The sequence below is a fragment of the Lactuca serriola genome, chromosome 9 (genome assembly GCF_051521515.1).
Source record: "Lactuca serriola cultivar US96UC23 chromosome 9, Lser_US96UC23_V15, whole genome shotgun sequence".
NCBI lineage: Eukaryota > Viridiplantae > Streptophyta > Magnoliopsida > Asterales > Asteraceae > Lactuca > Lactuca serriola.
Window position 1 is genome coordinate 57,428,630 of NC_136416.1, and position 20,026 is coordinate 57,448,655.

The window sequence follows — 20,026 nt, forward strand, 5'->3', positions numbered from 1 at the left end:
GGCTGCTGAGTCACCGAGGCTGCTGAGTCATGCGAGCCACGTGTCCTCTTCTGATTCGACCGAGGAGGAGGCCCAATCCGAAGCAGCCAGCTCCCCAGCCGAAGCTTCGCCTAGCTGCCGCGTGTGTCCGAGCCTCGCAGGTGCGCTAGCAAGCCGCGGTCCACTTAGAAGCCGACAGCGAGCCCTAGCATGTGCGAGCCAGGTGCGAGCCATGCGAGCCATGCGAGCCATGTGCGAGACCCCCCCCCCCCTGCGAAGCCTCTTAGCCGTCGGATCAGGAGACTTCTCAGCCGTTGGATCAAACTTCGGACCCTATAAATAGAAGGGTACCTGCGAGGGTTTCCGGTTACTTTTGGAATTTAGCCATTTTTAGCCCCTCTCTCCATATTTTCTTCATCTTAACATCCCGCAAAGCCCCGGTATCAATTGTAAAGCCCGGAATACCCCACGAAGTGCCCGAGAAGCCCGGAAAATTTATCTTTTTGGTTTCGAAGCCCGACTTTTGCAGAGCCCGGTTTCTCAATAAAACTCCCGGTTTTATTAGAAACGATCGTTTTAGGAAACGAATTGCTGCCCGATTATCATCAAATCATGTGAGTGTATAGTCACTTTCATTTTACACATAGATATGAAGTATTTACCTTATAATACGTGCTATGTGTAAATATATTAATTATTTATTTGAGGTGATTGTTGTGTTGATGTTTTATACAAGTTTTAAACTGTATAAGTATTTTTATCTACAAATATGTTGGGTAGAACATGGGTAGATTGTGATGTGTGATAAAATAAAATTGATGAGAGGCCTTGATGTGTTTTGAGATCCAGTCATCTAGCGGAGTTTGGATGACGACCACGGACTTTCTAGACAGTCCAGTGGGAAACATTAGCAGGTCCGCAACCTGTAGGTGTTAATGAACTAAGAGTGTTTATTCGCTGTACTCCATCCCCCTCATGGTTGCCTTTAGGACATGTATGGCTGAGGAAACCCCTTAGCAGTAGTGTCCATCCCGATGATATTCTTTAGGCTAGGTCCCTTGTGACAAGTGTTTAGGGACATAAAATGAGGATAACGGGAACGGGTAATCAGGGTTATTGTTGATTGATGAACTTAGTAAGTTTATTATTATTGTGGGTTGAAAACCCTATATGCTCACCAGGCTCCCAAGCCTGACCCACTCAGCTTTTTATGTTACAGGTAGTGGACCCCGAGCATAGTCGGAGGACAACGAGAGATTTTTGGATTATAGGCCAGTAGTTGTAAATAACTGTTGAAATGCTTATAATGTCTTGTTTATGCTTTTGATCTGTATCGGAACATGACATCCCGAGGTTTTGATATATATATGGAAAACATATACCTTCTTAATGAAGGGTTTTGATAAACTTTTATCATAGTTTGTTTGGGGACCAATTCCGCAACATCTTTTAAAAAGATTTCTCTGATTTTATTTTAAAAAGCATAAATTAAATCGGTCTTTTCTGGCCGAGAAATTAGGGGATGTCACACTGCATCAGACCGAAGTCCGGAAAACTGACTGGGACCTTGTCCCCCGCATCGGACCGAAGTCCGGAACTAATTGAACAATGAATAACATAAACATATCAACTAACATGAACACACATATACTGCATACTGCATCGGGTCGTGGCCCGGAACACTTAACACATAAATCATGTCTGAGCCACGAAGGCATCAAACATACTAACTACTGTATCGGACCGAAGTCCGAAAACTACTGCTAGCTAAACGGGCCAACATTGTGGCCTTAGACCCATTCCTACTGGAAGGAAACTCACCTCGTGATGCTGACTGCTAAACTCCTGAATGAGAAATCCCTGACTGCTGCTCCGGCTGCTTCCCAGCTATTATGGGAAATAAAATACTAAATCAGAATAGGGATTCCTCTATGGGTAAAATGACCATTTTACCCCTACTATGGTGTGGGACACAAACATGGACCAATTTGCTATTTGGGCCTAGAACCCTTTTATTGGGCCTTACTCAAGACCAACACTAAATCCTTGGTCCTTAGCAGCTGAAGTCTGATGGGCCATAAAGGCCCAAGGACCCTATGCCTGAAACCCGGCCCACACCAAGGCCCAACACTCGAAGCCCAAACTGGCAGCGTACGCGGGGCGTACACCAAGGTACGCTGAGCGTACCGGCTGCTGGCTTGTTCGCGGTGCGTACATCCTTGTACGCCCAGCGTACAACTCTGTTAAGCCAACATCTCATTAAGCGCTTAATAATTCGATCCAGAAGCTACAAATCCATATCCTAAGCTTATTCCATGACTTAAGTCATAAAGTTGCTTACTTGATGGCTTACAAGTCTCATAAAGGCTCAAACTTCCACAAATAACATTCTACTTCCATAAAACTAACTAGATCTCATGCATGGTTCCATATAAGCCACAAAGATCGAAACTTTACTGCTATGGGGACTCTTAAGCTTCAAGGATAGCAATCCCATGCTCCAAAAACGAAGTTGCAATATAAAGGTCCTTCCTTTGGACCTAAAAGGTCCAAACTTCCAAAAACTCCTAGATCTAAACTTACAATAGGAAAGTTGGAATCTTTATACCTCTTTTGAATGCCAAATGAAGGAATGATCCCAGATCTATGAGCTCAAGGTGCTCAAGTTCTTCTTCTTCCACTTCTCTTCTTCTCCTTCTTCACAAAATAAGCTCAAAGATCAAACACACACAAACAAGGAGCAAAGGGGACAAACTAGGGTTTCTCTGGAGTGAATGATAAGTGAGGAGGCCAAATGGGAGGCTATAATGGGTTTTAAATATGCCTCAACCCCTAAAATTAGGGTTTTCCACCTGGTCGCGTATGCTGGGCGTACCATAAGGTACGCTGCACGTACGCTCAGCCTCCCCGCACTTCATTTAATCAGTACGCCCAGCGTACAAGGGGGGGGGGGTTACGCCCCGCGTACGGCTTATGGGCTGCTTACACTTCGGTCCAAAAAGAGGTCTATTCACAATAACAATTCAATTATAGCCCACTAAATAAACTGAAGAATTAAATGAATTTATACCTCGGAAACGATCGTTACAAATCTCCCCCACTTGAATTAGACTCCGTCCTCGAAGTCTGCTGCTACTGAATCTGAAAATAACTCCGGTTAATGCTCCTGCATCTCCTCCTCTGATTCCCATGTCCACTCTGAACCCTTCCGGTGCTGCCACTGCACCTTCACTAGCTGAATTACCTTGTTCCTCAAGGTCTTTGTCTTCCGGTCCAGAATCACGACCGGCCTCTCAATATAATTCAGGTTGCTATCAACCTGAATGTCCTCTAAGGGAACAACTGTTGACTCATCCACCAAACACTTCCTCAACTGGGAAACATGGAAAGTGTTATGGATCTGGCTAAGTTCTTCCGGAAGATCCAACCGATAAGCAACCCGACCCACCCGGGCCAAAACCCTAAAAGGACCAATGAACCTGGGGCCCAGCTTTCCCCTCTTTCGAAACCTGATAACACCCTTCCAGGGTGATACCTTCAGGAGGACCATGTCGCCTTCCTGAAACTCCAAGTCTGATCGCCTCCTGTCGGCGTAACTTTTCTGCCGACTCTGCGCAGTCTGCAGCCTACTGCGTACCTGTTGGATCAATTATGTCGTCTTGAGCACCACTTCTGTGCTCCCAATGACACGCTGACCGGCCTCCCCCCCCCAACAAATCGGGGTCCTACACTTCCTCTCGGCGGTCAATACTCGCGTGGTAGCTGTTGTTATACGAAAATTCCGCTAACGGAAGATACGTATCCCAACTGCCACCGAAATCTATGACACATGCCCGGAGCATGTCCTCAAGAGTCTGAATCGTCCTCTCACTCTGTCCGTCCGTATGAGGGTGGAAAGCGGTGCTAAAATGGAGACGAGTACCCATCTCGTCATGAAACCGCTTCCAAAATCTTGAAGTAAAACGGACATCTCGGTCTGACACCACTGAAACAGGAACCCCATGCCTTGCCACCACCTCTCGTACATAAATGTCGGCTAGCTTTTCAGCCGATATGCTCTCCTGGATTGGTATAAAATGAGCACTCTTCGTCAACCGATCCACTATAACCTAAATCGTGTCCACTCCTCGTGGGGTCCTGGGAAGCTTAGTGATGAAATCCATGGTGATATCCTCCTATTTCCACACAGGAATGTCTAACGGCTGCATCTTGTCGTGGGGTCTCTGGTGCTCCGCCTTAACCTTCCTGCAGGTCAGGCATCTTTCTACATACCAGGCCACATCCCGTTTCATGCAGGGCCACCAATAATCGGGTCTAAGATCTTTATACATCTTTGTTGCCCCTGGATGGATGGAGAATTGAGACTTATGAGCCTCGTCCATCAGCACTTGTTGTACCCTACCCCAGTACGGCACCCAAACCCTCCCATGAAGGGTCAACAATCCTCGACTATCATAGTCAAAGGAAGCTACTCGGCCCACGATCCTCTCGCACTTCTGCCTCTCCTCCTTGAGGCCCTCGGCCTGCGCCTCCTTAATTTGCTCCAGCAATGGAGTAATCACTGTCATCCTCAAACAAATGTCTCTGATCGGGGCTGCTGCTGCCTTGCAGCTCAGGGCGTCGGCCACTACGTTGGCCTTCCCTGGGTGATAAAGGATCTCACAGTCGTAATCCTTCAGCACATTTAACCATCGCCTCTGCCTCATGTTCAGATTCGGCTGGTCCATGAGGTACCTCAAGCTCTTGTGATCCGTGTAAATGGTACAACGGACCCCGTAAAGGTAATGTCTCCAAATCTTGAGGGCAAACACCACTGTCCCCAACTCTAAATCATGCGTAGGATAATTAGCCTCGTGAGGCTTCAACTGTCTCGATGCGTAAGCTATCACACGGCATCGCTGCATCAACACTGTTCTCATACCTGCGATCGAAGCATCACAGTAGACTACTAAATCCTCTACTCCCTCTGGCAGGATAAGAATCGGTGCCTTGCACAATTTCCGCCTGAGGGTCTCGAATGTTGCATGCTGCTCAGGCTCCCAGCGAAACACCACCAACTTCTTAGTCAGTCGGGTGAGCGGTACAACTATCTTGGAGAAATCCTGGATGAATCTCCTGTAGTACCCCGCTAAACCTAGGAAGCTCCTAATCTCAGATGGAGATCTCAGGACTTCCCACTGCATCACGGCCTCTATCTTGGCCGGATCTACCAAAATACCCTTCTGGTTGAAGAGATGTCCAAGGAACTGCACCTCGTGCAACCAGAACTCGCACTTGGAGAACTTGGCGAAAAGTCTCTCCCTCCTCAAAATCTCTAGCACCTCTCTCAGGTGCTCCTCGTGCTGCTCCTGAGTCTTGGAATACACCAAGATATCATCTATGAATACTATCACAGACCGATCCAGCATTGGCCTACACACGCGGTTCATGAGATCCATGAACACGGCTGGAGCGTTGGTGAGCCCAAATGGCATCACCACGAACTCATAATGACCCTACCGGGTCCTGAAAGCAGTCTTCGGCACATCCTCGCCTCTGACTCGCATCTGATGATACCCAGAGCGTAAATCGATCTTGGAAAACCAAGATGCTCCCTGCAGCTGATCAAACAAATCATCTATCCTCGGAAGTGGGTAACGGTTCTTCACCGTTACCTTATTCAGCTCCCGGTAATCTATATACATACGGTGCGACCCGTCCTTTTTCTTCACAAACAAAATCGGTGCACCCTAAGGCGAACTGCTCGGCCTGATAAAACCCTTATCTAGCATCTCTTGCAGCTGCGTAGATAACTCATGCATCTCTGGGGGAGCCAACCGATACAGTGCTTTGGCTATCGGAGCCGCACCAGGGATCAGGTCAATCCTAAACTCGACCTGCCTCTCGGGAGGTATTCCAGGCAATTCCTCTGGAAATACATCCGGGTAGTCTCACACTACCGGAACATCATCAACTGTCTCCTTGCCCTTCTCCCGTGCATCTAAAACATAGGAAACATAACCGATGCAACCCTGCTAAAAATAGTGCCTCGCTCTCGCCGCTGAACACAGAACTGGTCCGCGCTGTGGCCTCTCGCCCTGAATCACTAACTCTCCCCCACTGGGAGTGCGAACCCTCACTAACTGCAGCTCACAATCTATCACTGCCCCATTGGGGCTCAGCCAATCCATTCCTACTATAACATTATTCCCTCGCAGGGGAATAGGGACCAAGTGAACCGGAAAGTGCTCATCGAATAACTGTAGAGAACATCCTCTGTGTACCCTTGCAACCATAATGGTCCTATCAGCTGCTATCTCAACCTCAAGTGGACAATCTAGCTCCCCTGGAGCTCTGCTAAACCTCTTGCTAAGCGCAAGAGAGACGAATGATCGGGTAGCCCCCGAATCAAACAATATTGTAGATGATATGTCGTTCACTGAGAACGACCCTATACAAAACATATAACCATAAGAAACAATCAATAATAAATGCAGATGTACGGAGAAAAATACATACCCGTCACCACGTCAGGAGTCGCTAGCGCCTCCTCCACTGTCAGCTGAAAAGCCCTACTCTTTGCCACTGGCATCTCAGCTCGGCCCTGACGGCCATCTGTAATCCTCAAAGTAGCAGGAGCAGGTGCTGACACCTTCCCCGCAATAGCTAAACTCGGAAAGTGGGACTTTTTATGTCCCCTCTGTTTGCAATGGAAGCAAATCAGATCTGATGCCGCGACGACGGTAGTAGTGGCTGTACAATCTCTGCTCATATGCCCAGTCCGACCGCACTTGTAGCAGCCGACAATCCTTGCCTTGCACGCCCCATCGTGCAATCTCCCACACTTGCCACACCGAGCGTGGCTCTGCTGACTCCTAGCTCTGTGATCTGAACCCTTGGGATTTTTTCCCGCACTCCCTGAACCTGGAGCCGCCTCTGGCTTCCTCTTTCTCTCCATCTCAAGGTCAATCTCTCTCTCAAGCCCTAGCAATCATATCATCCAACGTTTTACAGCTGGACCGGCTCACAAAATGGCGGATATCACTCCGTAGCATCTCATGATAATGAGCCTTCTTCATTTCCTCATCAGCCACGTACTGAGGAACAAGAAGAGCCCTCTCCCTAAACTTGGCGGTAATCTCCGCCACTGTCTCTATAGTCTGGGTAAGATCCTGAAACTCTCTGGCTAACTGCTACACCTCAATGACCGGTGTGAACTCAGCTCTGAACCTGGTAGTAAAATCAGTCTAGGTCATAGCATCCAAAGCTGTGTCATCTCCAATGGCATGACCAACCTCCTCCCACCAATCCTGTGCCCTGTCCTTCAGAAGACAGGACGCCAATCTGACATTGTCCCCCTCGGGAAATCTGCTAGTGCGGAAAGCGTTGGCCACATCTGCCAACCATCTAGTACTCGTTATGGGGTCCCGCGCCCCGTGATAATCCGGATCTCCGCATGCCCGAAACTCCTTAAAAGTAAGCGTGTGCGACCCCATCATGGCCGCCACCTCAGCACGGAAGGTGCTCAACCTCTCATCCATCAACTCTAAGATACCCTCCTTGATCGAACCGAAGATCACAGGAGTCTGCTCAAGTATGGTGCGAGTAATCTCTGAAGAGAGAAACTCCCTAGTCTTCTCATCCAACTGCCCGGCCTCCGGGCCTGGTCCTGATCCCCCTCCGGCACCTGAACTGTCGACTGTTGGTCTAGGGCGTAATACCACCTTTCTGAAACACATAATAAACGTCAGGAACATTGATATATCTCGAGGAATCACTACTACCACAAGTTTCCTGGTCTCATCTCAGCTTTCCTTGATTCAAGTACGGATCCTCTGCTTTCAGTAGTACGGGCCCATACTACCTTCCACATCTATCCGTACTTTCCTCAAGTACTGCCTCGACTCCACCAAGTCACTTCTACTACTACTGATCTCTACTACTCTCATCCTAGGCTTGCCCTACGGAAATCTCGGACTCCACCAAATCACTCCCCGCCATCAGCTGCATAAGAAGTTCCTGCTTTCTTCCCCTAACTAGCTCGTGAATACTATTACATATTACTCAGACTAGATAATTCTTCAAATGAGAGACCCTTCCCTACAACGGTTGGACTCAAACAAGAGCTGCGAAATAGGGCTAGACCTAACCTTATGAAATTATTTAGTCTTTGCAATATGTAACTTATCATATTCGTTTACTAGTTAGTGAAAGACAACTAGAACTCCTAGGAGCACAAAGCAAGCAACATTCGGGCGTTGAGTACACATACTAAAGCATATACTACTCTGGCTATCATACTGGCTACTCTGTACTAGCATGCATCTCTCAATAAGATGGTACACATATAATAGAGACATAAGGCATCCTACCTAGATCCTTAGCCCTAACTAGCATACAATTCTCATAAAGCTGATACACATATAATAGGCATATAAGGCATCCTCCTAGATCCTTAGCCCTAACTAGCATGCAATTCTCATAAAGCTGATACACATATAATAGGCACATAAGGCATCCTTCCTAGATCCTTAGTCATATTCTAGCATGTTGTTCTACTGAAACTGAAACTGATATTCATAACATAAAATTGTATGGGTAACTTGGGAGTACTTACTTGAGCTCGGCTGATCGCATGCACCACACCCTTTTTCCTTTATAAAAACTCTTCTTCTTTCTAAGTTCTTTTTCGAAAATCTTTTTCAAAAACATTTTTCTTTTGAAAATCTTTACTGTTTCCTTAGTTTGAGTTCAAACACACTCGCAAGTGTATCCGAATCCCTCAAACCAAGGCTCGGATACCAACTTGAAACATCCCAAAATACGACCCGAAAAAAATTTTGTTTAATAATTACTAAAACATCATGTCAATATCATAAAATAAACCCATACGTCATTATCTCAAAATCATAGCAAAGTATCACGAGAAAACTGTATCAAGACTGTGTCAAATCACATCTATGAAAAGCTAAAACAACTCCCAGGACAAACTGAAGCTGTGGTGTGTGCAATGCCATCAACCCGAGCTCTTCCCTTTACTTGCGGAAGTACCTGAAACCAAAACTAAAACTGTAAGCACAAAGCTTAGTGAGCTCCCCCAAACTACCACATACCATACAATAACATAATAAGCACATATTGGGCCTTGCCCACTGCATCGGATCGAGGTCCGGACTAACTGGGGCCTTGCCCCCTGCATCAGACCAAAGTCCGGAAACTGACTGGGACCTTGTCCCCTGCATCGGACCGAAGTCCGAACTAACTGGGGCCTTGCCCCCTGCATCGGACCAAAGTCCGGAAAACTGACTAGGACCTTGTCCCTTGCATCAGACCGAAGTCTGGAACTAATTGAACAAAGAATAACATAAACATATCAACTAACATGAACACACATATACTGCATACTGCATCGGGCCGTGGCCCGGAACACTTAACACATAAATCATGTATGAGCCACGAAGGCATCAAACATATTAACTACTGCATCGGACCAAAGTCCGGAAACTACTGCTAGCTAAATGGGCCGACATTGTGGCCTTAGACCCGTTCCTACTGGAAGGAAACTCACCTCGTGATGCTGACTGCTGAACTCCTGAATGAGAAATCCCTGACTGCTGCTCCGGCTGCTTCCCAGCTATTATGGGAAATAAAATACTAAATCAGAATAGGGATTCCTCTATGGGTAAAATGACCATTTTACCCCTACTATGGTGTGGGACACAAACATGGCCCAAATCCTTAATTCCTTCTAAGTCCATCTATGGCCCCACTATAGGCCCATTAATGGCCTAATTTGCTATTTTGGGCCTAGAACCCTTTTATTGGGCCTTACTCAAGACCAATACTAAATCCTTGGTCCTTAGCAGCTGAAGTCTGATGGGCCATAAAGGCCCAAGGACCCTAAGCCTGAAACCCGGCCCATACCAAGGCCCAACACTCGAAGCCCAAACTGGCAGCGTACGCGGGGCGTACACCAAGGTACGCTGAGCGTACCGGCTGCTGGCTTGTACGCGGCGCGTACATCCTTGTACGCCCAGCGTACAACTCTGTTAAGCCAACATCTCATTAAGTGCTTAATAATCCGATCCAAAAGCTACAAATCCAGATCCTAAGATTATTCCATGACTTAAGTCATAAAGTTGCTTACTTGATGGCTTACAAGTCTCATAAAGGCTCAAACTTCCACAAATAACATTCTACTTCCATAAAACTAACTAGATATCATGCATGGTTCATATAAGCCACAAAGATCGAAACTTTACTGCTATGGGGACTCTTGAGTTTCAAGGATAGCAATCCCATGCTCCAAAAACAAAGTTGCAATATAAAGGTCCTTCCTTTGGACCTAAAAGGTCCAAACTTCCAAAAACTCCTAGATCTAAACTTACAAGAGGAAAGTTGGAAGCTTTATACCTCTTTTGAATGCCAAATGAAGGAATGATCCGAGATCTATGAGCTCAAGGTGCTCAAGTTCTTCTTCTTCCATTTCTCTTCTTCTCCTTCTTCATAAAATAAGCTCAAAGATCAAACACACACAAACAAGGAGCAAAGGGGACGAACTAGGGTTTCTCTGGAGTGAATGATAAGTGAGGAGGCCAAATGGGAGGCTATAATGGGGTTTAAATACGCCTCAACCCCTAAAATTAGGGTTTGCCACCTGGTCACGTACGCTGGGCGTACCATAAGGTACGCTACGCGTACGCTCAGCCTCCCCGCGCTTCATTTAATAAGTACGCCCAACGTACAAGGGGGGGGGGGGTACGCCCCGCGTACGGCTTATGGGCTGCTTACACTTCGGCCCAAAAAGAGGTCTACTCACAATAACAATTCAATTATAGCCCACTAAATAAACTAAAGAATTAAATGAACTTATACCTCGGAAATGATCGTTACAAGTGATCACTTTAACAAGTGAGTGCATAATTACTTTCATCTTGCAAATAGATATGAAGTATTTAAGATAATTAAATGATATATGTACCTATTATTTGTGTTTCTGATATATATGCTAGATGAACGATTTATATATGTTTTACTTGATTCAAATTGTATATGTATTTTTATACCTGTAAATATATCGAGTAGAGATGGGTAGATAGAAGATGATACAGATGATGAGAGATGAAAGATGAAATAGATGATGAGAGGCCTTGACTTTAAAGATGATATAGTCATCTAGTGGTGTATAGATGACAACCACAGACTATTCTAGACAATTCATTGGAACGCTAACATTCTTACAACCTGTATGTGTTTTTGAACTAAGTGTTCACAAGGTGTACTTTATCTCCCCCCTGGGTTCGTTATTGACATATATTATTAAGGAATCCCCTAAGCATTATTGTATATCCTGAAAATGATTCCTTAGGATAGGTCCCTTGAATTAGATGCTTTAGGGACAGAAGATTGCATTGACTCACTCAGTTTCTTATATTACAGGTAATGACACGAGAGCATAGGTGTGATGATCAGATGAGAAATTTAAATTTTATAGGCTAGCAGAATAATAGATGTCTGTAAGGCCTGTATTATCTCCATTTATACTTATATATTGTATTGATGATGACATCCAACATTTTTTGTATAATTAAAATACATTTCTTCGGAAATGCTTTGAATATATCTTTATCATGCTTTTGGAAACAAGTTCTGCAATTCATTCTCCAAAATGGATAATCTGATTTTAGATAAACATAAATAAATCGGTATTTTCAAACTGTAAAATTAAGGATGTCACACTTAAACAAGTATACTTAGTTAAATGAAATAAATCACCAGCACTCCAAATCTTAACAATAAATGAAATATTAAATTTAACAAGACAATAACAAAATAACACTTATTTGGTTACTTTTTTTTTTTGTTTCATCTAAATGTGATGTTAAACTTGAAGAATAGCTAAAAAAAAGTGTTTTGATTATTATTAAAGATCTAAAATATTTTTTAACAAATAATAAAATAGCGGTACAAAATGAAAGTGACCAATAAGAATATATGATGTAATAAGTGTATATGAATAAGTTTGTCAATCAAAATATCAAATCTATATTTCATATATTTTATAAAACAGCTACGAACATGTACAAGTATAATAAAAGTCAATCAAATCTGAATTTCATATGTACTTTATGTTCAATACAAAGTATCATTTAAAAAAAATCTAAAATACCACATCGAATAAAGATCGGCCGAATAACTATATAAATATATCAAAGAAAAAGTCAAATCAACTTCCAAATGAGTTTCAAACAAAATAAAAAAAAAATATTTCATTTATTTAATTGATGATCGAAGCATAAAATTAATATAAAAAAAAGTTTATAGTTTTGGGATGTTCTGCGTTACCTTTTTATAGTATCTTGCTAATAAATTAGTTTAAAATTAAAGGAGTTTGATTCCTAAATACCTAATAATTTGTGTTTTAAAATATTGTATTGTATAATTATGTAAAACATAAGTTATTATGTATAAAAAAAATGAATCACTTCCTTTAAATTAATTTAAAAAAATAAATATAATAACTAAACAATTAAATAACAAATTAAAATAATAAAATACAAGGCACCATCACATAACACAATCAACAAAATCATTCAAAAAGGCATCTATCACATACACAATTATTATAAATCAAATAAGATCAACCATGGTGTATAAGCAAATCCTTCATAATCACGTTTATAGAACTAATAATAAATTTTTATATAAAAATTATGAAAAATTTACATTTTTAAACTTAAATAATGGTGTAAACTTGGATTTCACAAGAAGAGTTGGGTTGGGTTGATAGGGATATAGAAAAAAGGATATGGTTTTCTGTCCGAACCAATATTAAATATTTTTTATGAGTCGAATGTTTTTGGGTGTGTAGATAGGTTTCGATATTGTATGACTAACCTCGTTGTGTATGAATATATATTTTTACATATTTTTGTTTACGTGTTTTGACCAAGATCCAAAAGTGAACTCATTGTCATAAATATTTAAATCCGATAATGTATTTAAATTGTATAATACTTTTTTTACAAAAAAAAAAAAATGAACAACGTTCTTAACGAAAAAAACATCTCTACTATTCTATGCAGTTATCGCGGTAAAAAATTCAATAGCGGTCACATGTCGCTATTTGAGATCGTGGTTATCGCGGTGGTATAGCGGTGATGTAGCGGTTTTTAATATTACTTATAATTTATAATTTTATATTATATTTATATATAATTTATATATTTGAGTATTAATACTATAAGCCTATATAGAATTAATATCATCAAACCTAAAAATTCATAAAAAAACACAACATAATATTCTATTATAGTAATATGGAAACTAGGTAGTGTCAAAGTGTCAAATAGAGTTTAAGTGCATTGCATGGGTTCAAAATCATATTACTAGGTCTGGGTTGATTTAAGGAGTTAAGTCCCAAGTCGTAGCGTCATAGGTGTGAGTCGATTTACAAAAAACATTAATGGAGTCTGACCATAGCACCTCAAGTCTTCATGAGTACAGAAAGAGATGAGAAAGAGAGTTATTGGTAGACGTAGTTGCTTTGAATGCATTTAATTATGTTAGTTGTTCGGGATTTCTAAAATGAAATTGTAGTGAGATCATTAAAACTAGCTTTTCATTGACAAAGTAACCAAATGGCCCAAAATGTGAACGAAAATGGAATAGCGCCCGTAGCGCCGCTAATAGCGGTACCGCGAAATGAAAACGCTAAACTGAAAATAGCGGTTCCCGACCTCCGCAAAACACTATAGCGCCGCTATAACACCGCTATAGCGCGCAATTGATAGCTTAACTACTATTACATAGGTCCATGCAGAAAATAATACTACTAGTTATATCAACAAATAAGATTTTGAAACTAAAAAAAGTAAATAAATAAATAAAACACACAAACCTAGAAACATGGTCGGTCCTAAGAATTCAAATGTTCGGGGCAAGTTAAAAAAAGGTCATTAAGCCCTAATGTATAACAAATTAAATTATATATATAATTTTCATTAAAAAACAACGATATTTTATGTGCGCAATGTATATAGAATTTGTCTACCATGAAAACATATTTATCAACCCCATAAAACTAGTATCAGGGGCGGAGCTAGGATTTTGGGATAACGGGGCTTATATCTTAATAAAAATTTAAAATATTTTTTATATCAAAATATCATAATAGAGTTTGTAAAATTCACAAAGATATTAAGAAGAAAAAATTGTCTAGATATATATAGAAACGTATCGATTTTTATTAGTATCACTAATCGGATAGAATTGTGTGGAATACAAAAGAATCGATGGGATGCTTGTTTTTTTATTCATTATTTACCCTATAATTATAATAAACCAAATTATTAATAATAATTAAATTATTATTTACAAGTTACAAAAATTAATATATGTAATAAGAATTAAAATTTATTTCAAGTATTGAAATCTTGTAGATGTAGTTGTGAATCTAAGAACAGTTTCTTAAAACATAATGTTGGACAATCTTGGTTAATCGTCGTTTATAAAATCTATTTGCAAACAAATGATAGTGACTAATTAAAATAAATAAGCATATAATGAATAAATAGGCATATAATCAATGACCAATTAAAATATAAGAAATAAGGGTGGAGGGAATGATCTTTAAGTCAAACGTATACAATTTTCACCGTCAATTTTATTTATATATGATAATCATTTATTTTTTAAAAAATTCGGAGGGGCTTATTATTAATAAGTAATAGATATGGGCTCATTTTAAACATAATATATTAGAACTTTCAAAGAGATCAAGGGGACAAAGCATCCGAAAGCCCCCCTATTCTCTCCGCCACCGACTAGTATTATAAAAAATTGCAAAACACCTTTTATAAAGGAACAAAATTTAAAGTGCACTAACATTTAGAAGATGTAAGGCATTGCAATATGTGCAGTCGCATAGTTAGGATTTTATTATAGGATAGACCAAATAATTTACAAAATATGAACCGTAGTTAAATATTTCAAATGATAAAAAAAATATAATAATATATACAACAAAAAGTAATATATATATATATATATATATATATATATATATATATATATATATATATATATATATATATATATATATATATATATATATATATATATATATATATATATATATATATATATATATATATATATATATATATACCTCAAATTGATTTGGGTGAGCCTTGAATATGCATCTAATGTGGCTACGCCACTGAATATGTATCTAAGACCACTCATTGACTCACAAAACCAACAAGATCAATTACCATAATTTGCAAATATAATTACATCCTAAATGGAAAGATCAGTTCATTTTCTTGACAACCATGATAAACAAACAAGCTTTTTCATTATTCTCAGATACCAAGTTCAACTTGAAGCACACGTTTAAGGAACCTAAAAAGCATATCATAGCATATTAAGAAGTACCAATTCTTAATATAGCAGCATTACAAGAAAATGTTTTTTTTTTTTTTTTTTTTTTTTTTTTTTTTTTTTTTTTTTTCAATTTTCGCACAGTGAACTTGGTAATTAATATAGCAGCATTACAAGAAAATGTTTTTATGGAAGAGGAATAACAAAAAAAAAAACTTTTTTTTCCAAATACTTAATTTAATAGTAATTAATATATTTAAAATTAAAAACAATATCCTTAAATAAGATTATAACTAAATTACTAAAATACTTATTTGTAGTCTCTTTCATAATCAATCTCCTTATTCACGACTTGATTCTTTGTCGCATTATATTTTGCACAATTGATTAGCAAAACCCGAAGGTTGCATATTCTTAATCGATTGTTAACAAATATTTTATCTCCTACAATAGATTTATAAGACTTGCAATTATTCTCATCTAAACAATTTTGTTATTCCTCTAGTTTTTCGGTTACAGGTAAAATCACGGAAAAATTAATTTCTATGTGGGTGTCAATATTTTGTTAAGATTCATGAAGTAATAAGGTCGAAAATAACAATATGGGATAAATGTAATAGGCCTAATGCCATAAAAACACTCAAATTTTCAAGAAATCCTCGTTTATGTCCTAAGTCAATTTTTATGTCCACAAAAACCACACATTTGGTCAAAAGTTGCCATAATTGTCATCTTTTCTGATTTTACCCTTCTATGACATTAGGGGATGTTTGGTTCTAGGATTAGAGTGTGTTTGGTTTGCTCAAAAAATTAATAACCCAAAAAAGATAGGCTATGACTTGAACCTAGGTCTCACACACACAAGTCAAACACTTTAACCAAATCGGTTGGCGACTACCTTCACCATCGTCTTTATCACCGCACACCATCGGAGAAACCCTAGCCGCCACTATTATCGATGTTGCGATTTTAGAGGGTGCGCATCTCGCCACCACCACCATCTACTCTAGAATACGACACCATTTCATAGGATGTGAAACCCAGATCGACATTTCGACGCAGGTGGAAGCTGTAACGGTGATGACAACGGTGAGAATGATAAGGAACGGCAAAATGGAGGTTGTGGAGGCCTTTGTTGATCTGTAACCATAGTGGTGGTTCCGTGCAATGGTTTACGGAAGTTGTAGGTCACCGAAGGGCTCCATGCGATGGTCGCCGGAAGTTGCAAGTCATCGGAGGTTGCGGAAGACGATGCCATCTCCTAATGTCAAACATTCTCTAACATGTGTCAATCTGTAAACAAACATCCCCTAAGCCATAGAATGGTAAAATTGAAAATGAGGGTAATTATGACAATTTTTGCCTAAATGTGCGGTTTTTGTGGACATAAAAATAGACTTAGGTCGATTATAATATTGTAAAGTTATAAGTCGATTATTTTCTTAATAATAAAAAACCATAGATAGTGTTTTTATTTTTTAATATATTAAATATGATTAAAGATGGTATTTTTATTTGCCTTAATTTCTTGTATCTTTGCCAACATGTGATGTAGCTAGTTTCTTTTTATCTATACGTTCTTTTGCCGTTCAAAAAAATTGGATATATATATATATATATATATATATATATATATATATATATATATATATATATATATATATATATATATATATATATATATATATATATAGGTTCAGGTTCATTTGAGACCATTCTAATTTTGTGAGACCGTGAGACCAAATCTAAAAATAATTTTAAAATGCAAAATAAATGGAAAAATCCAAAAATTCTTTTTTTAAATGTTATTTTCGGAACTTGAATTAACTAAAAAAAATATTAAAAAAATATAAAAAAAATAAAAAAAAAATCCGTTTTTTTTTTTAAAAATACGTGAAATATTCTAAATAGAATATTTCACTGACATATTCTAAAAAATAATTTTAAAATGCAAAATAAATGGAAAAATCTAAAAATTCTTTTTTTAAATATTATTTTCGGAACTTGAATTAACTAAAAAAAATAAAAATAAATAAAAAAAATAAAAAAAAAATTCTATTTTTTTTGAAAAATACGTGAAATATTCTAAATAGAATATTACACTGTACATATTCTAAAAATAATTTTAAAATGCAAAATAAATGGAAAAATCAAAAAATTCTTTTTTAAATATTATTTTCGGAACATGAATTAACTAAAAAAAATAAAAATAAATAAACAAATGCGTCTCACGGTCTCACAAAATATAAGTGGTCTCAAATGAACCTAACCCTATATATATATATATATATATATATATATATATATATATATATATATATATATATATATATATATATATATATATATATATATATATATATATGAGTTTATAGGTTTTGGAGGGATATATATGTAATTTTAATTTTTATAAGGATGTAGACGTAATTGTAAAAAGTTTATAAGAATATAGATGAATATTTTTTTAAATTAAATTTTCACAATACGAATTACAAGAACATACAATATGTTGTTAGAAAATACAAGCTTTTGAGATTTTCACATGACTCATTTTTTCACAAAAGTCATGTGAGGAAACTCATTTTTTCCTGGATAGACATCTAAGGGAACCCATGATTTTCGAATATGAAATTTGAGAAAATATAGCATCTAAGATAATACTTTCTCGTAGATTGGCATCCAAGGAAAAACGTATTTTCACAAATGGCATTCGAAGAAACTATACTTTTTTGTAGATGGCCGAATTTTTTGCAGATGTCATTTAATTTGTAAAATTCATGACTGTTTTAACAAACTTCTTAACTATTTATTAAACCTTAAAAATAGATAAATAAGATTAGTTTGATTTTTTTTCTCTTAATATACCTAAGATATTATAATTATATTAATGACATGTATTTTTCTTAATTTTTATCAAAATAATAATGGTCAGTTCAAGAAGTACAATATTCATCATCTTATCGATTTATTGATAATACATCTACTTTGATCGAATTAGAACCATTAATTAGTTAAAAAAAACTAACATCCAATAATGTTTTGTTCATGCTTTAAATAACCATATCCTTTTATCATCGCATAAATTATGAAGAGCAAAAAAAAAAAAAAAAAATTGCATCACCAAACGAATCAGAAACGAGAAACGATAGATAATTGAATTATAACCAATAACATTACAATCATTCAAAACTCAATTACAACGACTTCATTCAAATATTTCCAAATCCACAAGAAGAAGAAAAAAAATATATATATACATATATTTAAAATACATATGGTATGACACACTTGATGCTTTTAGGAAAATCTTCAAACTTATTTACATACCATTTTCTTGTCTCATAACTCCTTGCAATCAAGTACATGGAGTCCCCAAAAGTGCATGCAAAAGCCAGTGGTGTTTGGCTGATAAAAGATAACCCCACAAATATCATGATTTCAAATAGATAATGTGGGCAAATCACCAAATTAAAAAGTCCTCCATTAGGGATCTTGTATCCTTTATCCTTATCTTTTCTTAGTTTCGAAAGGAGATTGTGGTGATAAAAGTTGCCGAAGATTCCAACCACAAACATGATCAAACCGATGTATTTTAGATCAATGGAAGGATCCGGAAGCCCTAGGCTCAGGTAATGGACGACAATCATGCTTACAGCTGCTGCGAAATAAAAGATGGATATAAGAATGGTTGAGCCCAAAATCATCCCACCACTGTACTTGTGAACAAACAGAACCTGCAAATGTTATGAAAATCTTATGAGATTTGACTAGAACAAGAACAAAATCAAATCGGGAGAGTGAATTAGAATTTAGAACAGAGTAAATGAACTGATTACCTCGAAATCTCTTTTGAAGAAATGAAAGGTAACTGCAAATTTGAGCAAAAGGAATCTGATACCACCGCCGGGGAAGACGAAGAAGGAAACAACTCCGGCGAGGAACGCCGGCGTGTAGAGAATCAAAAAACCTGTTCTGCTTGATAGCTTGATACCTTGTTTTTTGTCGGAATTATTAGAGTTGGAGAATTTGGAATACTGGAGATGATTCCCGATCAACTCTGCAAAACCTAAGTAAACGGTTGACAGCAACGTCGCCACCGTCGTCGCTGTAACCCAAACCGACGGTTCATCGAACATGAAATTCTCCAGCACCGGGATCATCATTTTCTATGTTGAAGGGTTTCGCTGCGTTTTTCGGTGTAAATGATAAGTTTGTGATGAATTAGCACTGTGTGCATATATATGTTATATAGATACGTGTGAACTGTTAAGTGTGTGTTTTTTTTTGGTGTAAATGGGATTTGATTTTGTACGCAAAGTCGGTTGTGTTTGGGTGTATATTTAGTTATTTACACGTTTTTTGGTTCCGTGTTTTGACCAATCATTGCAAGTCACAAAAATCAAATTCGAATTTATCGCCCTACATATTAATTTTTATGAAAATTTAACATGGCTTTTAACGAAAATGTTCTATTAAAAGATTCGAAATAACGTCCCCATCCAAAAGTTACTGTTAAAAAAGAAAAACATAGATAATGTTTGAACAAATTTAATTGAAATAGTTTGGTTTTCCTTTTTCCGTAAATCATTTGTCTAAAATAAGTAATTTTTTGTTACCCCATTGTAGTAATCAAAAAGGGGTATAGCAATGTGGTTGAATGAAGCCTATAGTGTTTAATCATTAT

The 20,026-nt window shown here is 38.1% G+C and overlaps 1 protein-coding gene across 1 annotated transcript; it reads right to left on the reverse strand.

Annotated features, from left to right (window-relative positions):
- Positions 1-18,476: 18,476 nt before the first annotated feature.
- Positions 18,477-19,645, reverse strand: LOC145076628 (uncharacterized). The gene is made up of 2 exons (XM_079022440.1): positions 19,179-19,645; positions 18,477-19,076 (listed from the first exon to the last, which is right to left on the reverse strand). The coding sequence occupies exons 1-2, from the start codon at positions 19,503-19,505 to the stop codon at positions 18,606-18,608; spliced, it is 798 nt and encodes a 265-aa protein (XP_078878566.1). The 5' UTR covers positions 19,506-19,645; the 3' UTR covers positions 18,477-18,605.
- Positions 19,646-20,026: the final 381 nt, after the last annotated feature.

Coding starts and splice junctions, on each gene's coding strand:
- LOC145076628 (XM_079022440.1), bottom strand. CDS start 19,505: ATGATGATCCCGGTGCTGGAGAATTTCATGTTCGATGAACCGTCGGTT. Junction 19,077..19,178: donor TCTTCAAAAGAGATTTCGAG/GTAATCAGTTCA, acceptor TAACATTTGCAG/GTTCTGTTTGTTCACAAGTA.